General features: G+C 29.8%; 1 protein-coding gene across 1 annotated transcript; it reads right to left on the bottom strand.

Moving 5' to 3' along the window:
* Positions 1–1,202: 1,202 nt before the first annotated feature.
* On the bottom strand, positions 1,203–2,984 carry LOC112694271 (piggyBac transposable element-derived protein 4-like). The gene is made up of 3 exons (XM_025569697.1): positions 2,938–2,984; positions 1,347–2,868; positions 1,203–1,253 (listed from the first exon to the last, which is right to left on the bottom strand). The coding sequence occupies exons 2-3, from the start codon at positions 2,727–2,729 to the stop codon at positions 1,203–1,205; spliced, it is 1,434 nt and encodes a 477-aa protein (XP_025425482.1). The 5' UTR covers positions 2,730–2,868; positions 2,938–2,984.
* Between the last annotated feature and the right edge of the window lie 936 nt (positions 2,985–3,920).

Raw genomic sequence — 3,920 nt, 5'->3', positions numbered from 1 at the left:
GTATATATTGGTAATCAAAAACTGGAACAGGTAGAAGAAATGGTATAACTAGGGAGTAAAATCACATCTGATGGCAAGAGTGTCCACGAGATTAAACAACGCATAGCATTAGCAAAAATTGCCTTTAGTAAAAAACATATGTTGCTCACTTCAAAAAAGATACATCTTAATATCAAGAAGAGACTTATAAAAACATATTTATGGAGTGCTGCAACATATGGATGTGAAACTTGGGTAATAAATGATACCGAAAAGAAAAAATTAGAAGCGTTCGAAATGTGGTGCTGGAGGCGTATGGAAAGGTTCGTTTGAACTACTTCATTATTCTATAGATTACATCTTTTAATATATATTACTGGTTTATGGCTAATTAATTAAATGTACATGTTTCTAGAAATATATATTACTAGTTTATGGCCAACTAATCAAATATAGGTGTGCAACACCTATGATATTGTGTTACGCACAATTCTATTTATACATGTTTACGTGGTGGCCCATAACACATTATACACAGAAAAAGTTTATGCCCATATTTGGAGATTTGAGCATGTCTTACTAGTTTCCATAAATCTTTTATCTAACAATAATGCTCATTATTTTTCTCTTTTAAATACAACAAATCAATATGTTTCTCCTTCTCAATTTTAGTTATTTTAAGGGGAATAATTACTGGCTTGAACTCATCAATAGAATACACATTTATAGAAATATTCAATCTCTCAGCTATTTTATGTATATATGTTAACCTGTTGACTGCCACGGGTGTTTTTCGTACTTTATCAAAACCGCTACGAGTACAAAAAATTGTACTCACACTGTGTTTTACTCCGACACCTCGTGTACAGAAATGTGAACACATAAGCGTTATATAGTATAGGGAAATTGATTATATAGCCTCCTGAACTGGTTTTTTTAATTAGCGAAAAAATATCACAATTTTTTTAAAACCTTATAATATATTTAGTTTTAATTTCATTTTTACTGTGTTTTTCAACATTTTATATACTTTTTTTTTAACAAATACTACATAAAAAGCTCCTTGCTCATTTCAAAATTTAAAAAGTACACTAAATTGAGTTATAGAAAAAAAAATTACTTTTACGTTTACTTAAATTTATATTTCTTTAAAATTTTATTTTTATTTTCTTGTTTTGTGAGTCTTGAAGAAACATTCCGGACATAAATTTTGATCACACTGATTACATCTTGTTTTGATCCTTTTTGTTTTTTTTTTTGTGCAATTTGTCTTCCTGAAAATGTTTTATTTATTAATTGTTTTATTCAAATGTGTGAAATTTTAAATATTTAAATAAATAGTAGGTAGTTTGTCTTCTTTTTTTCACCAGTAAGCTGTAACATGATTTGCACCTTGATGTTTTCGGAGATTTTTCCAATGTATGATCTAGTGTTGGTAGTGGCTGTATTAATTCAGATTGTTGTGTGTCTTCATCATCGTTTCGTAAAAGCTCTTCAATAATTGCTTCTCGAAATTTCATAATTTTCATTTTTTGGCCACTTACACCAATGAACAAGGAAAGGGCATTTAGTACAGATATATTACAGATCAAGTCTATAATTATTTTTCTGTACCACTTTAGCGATTTTCGTAAAGCCGAATGATATGACTGTAGCTGATCAGTAAGATTTATATATCCCTTTCCAGTATTGTAATCGACAACTACTTCTGGTTTTTGTTTAACAGTTTTTCTACTTCTATCAACGCTTATAATTTTATTTGTATGTTTAGTACTTATCATAAGTACTTCACGTTTATCCTTCCATTTTAGCACAGTTACTCCTTTATTATTGATCTTTGCAACAGTTTCTCCTTTTGAAATTTTTTTCTTAGTAACGCCTGTTGGATTTCGTTTCCTATTTGCTCTAAGTGTTCCAACGAGATGAGTATTTCTGCATAATAATTTTTCCGCCATATCAACGCTATTGTACCAATTGTCTGCAAATAAAACTCTTCCACTATCCAAGTATGGTTCCATCAACTCCATCACAACTTTTGAAGAAACTGATTGCCCTGGTGTAGCTTCTTTCCCTGCATATACTTTGTATTGAGATGTGTAAAAATCGCGTGTACATAATTTAAAAATTTTTATTCCATATCGATGTCTTTTATTTGAAATAAATTGACGAAATTTAAGTCGTCCTTTAAATGGCACAATAGACTCATCAATACAAACATTCTGTTCAGGAATTAATGCACTGTTGTATTTATGAACCAATAGATCTATTAGAGGTTGAATTTTGTACAACCGATCATCAGGACGAGCTTTGCTGTTATCCGAAACATGGAGCATACTCAAAAGTAATTCGAAACGATTTCGAGACATATATGAAGAAATATAACTATTGTACAGTTTATTAGTACTCCAATAATTAGAAATACAAGGCATTTTAACTAACCCCATCCACATAATAATACCAAAAAGTTTTTTTATTTCTGTTTTATCAACATCCTTCCATTTTCTTAATCTAGCGTTTCGACTTAAACCTGGTTCACTGAGTTTATCATTTGCATATTTGTTAGTTTCAACTACAAGTAAGTTAATAATTTCTTCGTCAAAAAACAAGGAAAAAAATGTGAATGGGCTAGCTAAAGACAATGTCTCTATAAGATCAGGGTTAACTCCAACTGGTAAATTATGAGGATTGAAAGTTATATGCGCATTGGTATGCGGTTCATAAAAATGTTCTGTCCAATTATTACCTGTCATACCGTCGTCACTTTCATAGTCAGAAGAAGTATCATTATTTTCATAAATATTTTGATTTCCGTCTTCTTTGTCATCAACCCAATCGGGGCCAAATACGTCATCATCGAATTCGCAAAGTGACGAATCTGAATCGACATCACTATTATACAATAAACTCATAATTTCATTACGATTCATTTTAATTGTTGTAATCAAATAACACGCGTACCGTTTAACGTTTACGTTAATAATCTCGATACTGTCTGATGTGTCATATAAAATATAGTAGTATGTTGGTTGTTGATGAATTATAAATAACAGAAAAATAATTAACTACATATTGTAAACTATAAATAATATGAATATTATACATATTATGCTGTATTATTATATATACTACAATTCTATTGGATGGTTTGTTATTGTTATATAAAATCGGATAATTAAAATCTATTAATAAATAGCTTACAAAAATATTACTTATCAAAAGGCAATTTCCAGGAAAAGAATAACCATAAAATTGCTAAAAATAAACGAAAACGAAATCTAAATACACTGTTTAAATTAAGAAATTTCACAAAATAACTACAGATAGCCCTTAAAACCGATTGAACTATAGGACCATAAATATGTGAATAATATTTGTCGACTACCCGTCGACCGCGGCACTCAACGTGTTAAAAGGCAATTTGTTGTGCCTGTGGAGCCACCTGTACAAAAAATTGTACACAGTGAAAATCTCAACTAATATTGATAAAAACACGATGCACTATGCTTAATTATAATTATTATAAAATACAAATACATGTAAATGCGATAAACTACCGTGGCGTACGAGGTACAGCAATAAAAATTAGTGAGGCCTCACAGACAAACACGCTGTGTACATAATAATGTACTCATGACAGTCAACAGGATATATAGCCATATGTATTAATTATAACACAAAACAAGAGTAGGTTCGTTATTTAAACATTCCAAAGTCTTCCGACTGCACTGTATGTATTTTGTTGGGATTCTACATAATATAAGTTATATAAGTACCACAATAAATGAGATATTTAGTTTTATATTACATAAATTATGTACACCTATGTATTGATTTAGATTTTTTCCTCCATTTCGATACTCCAGCAACTATAAATAAGAAACATTTTTATTTTCCCTGGATTGGATAAAGATTTAGTAGATAATATATATTATAATTGATAG

Source organism: Sipha flava, unplaced genomic scaffold, assembly GCF_003268045.1.
Source record: "Sipha flava isolate LNK unplaced genomic scaffold, YSA_version1 126_pilon_pilon, whole genome shotgun sequence".
NCBI lineage: Eukaryota > Metazoa > Arthropoda > Insecta > Hemiptera > Aphididae > Sipha > Sipha flava.
Note: the sequence above shows the minus strand (reverse complement) of the source record. Positions and strands in the feature narration are given on the sequence as shown.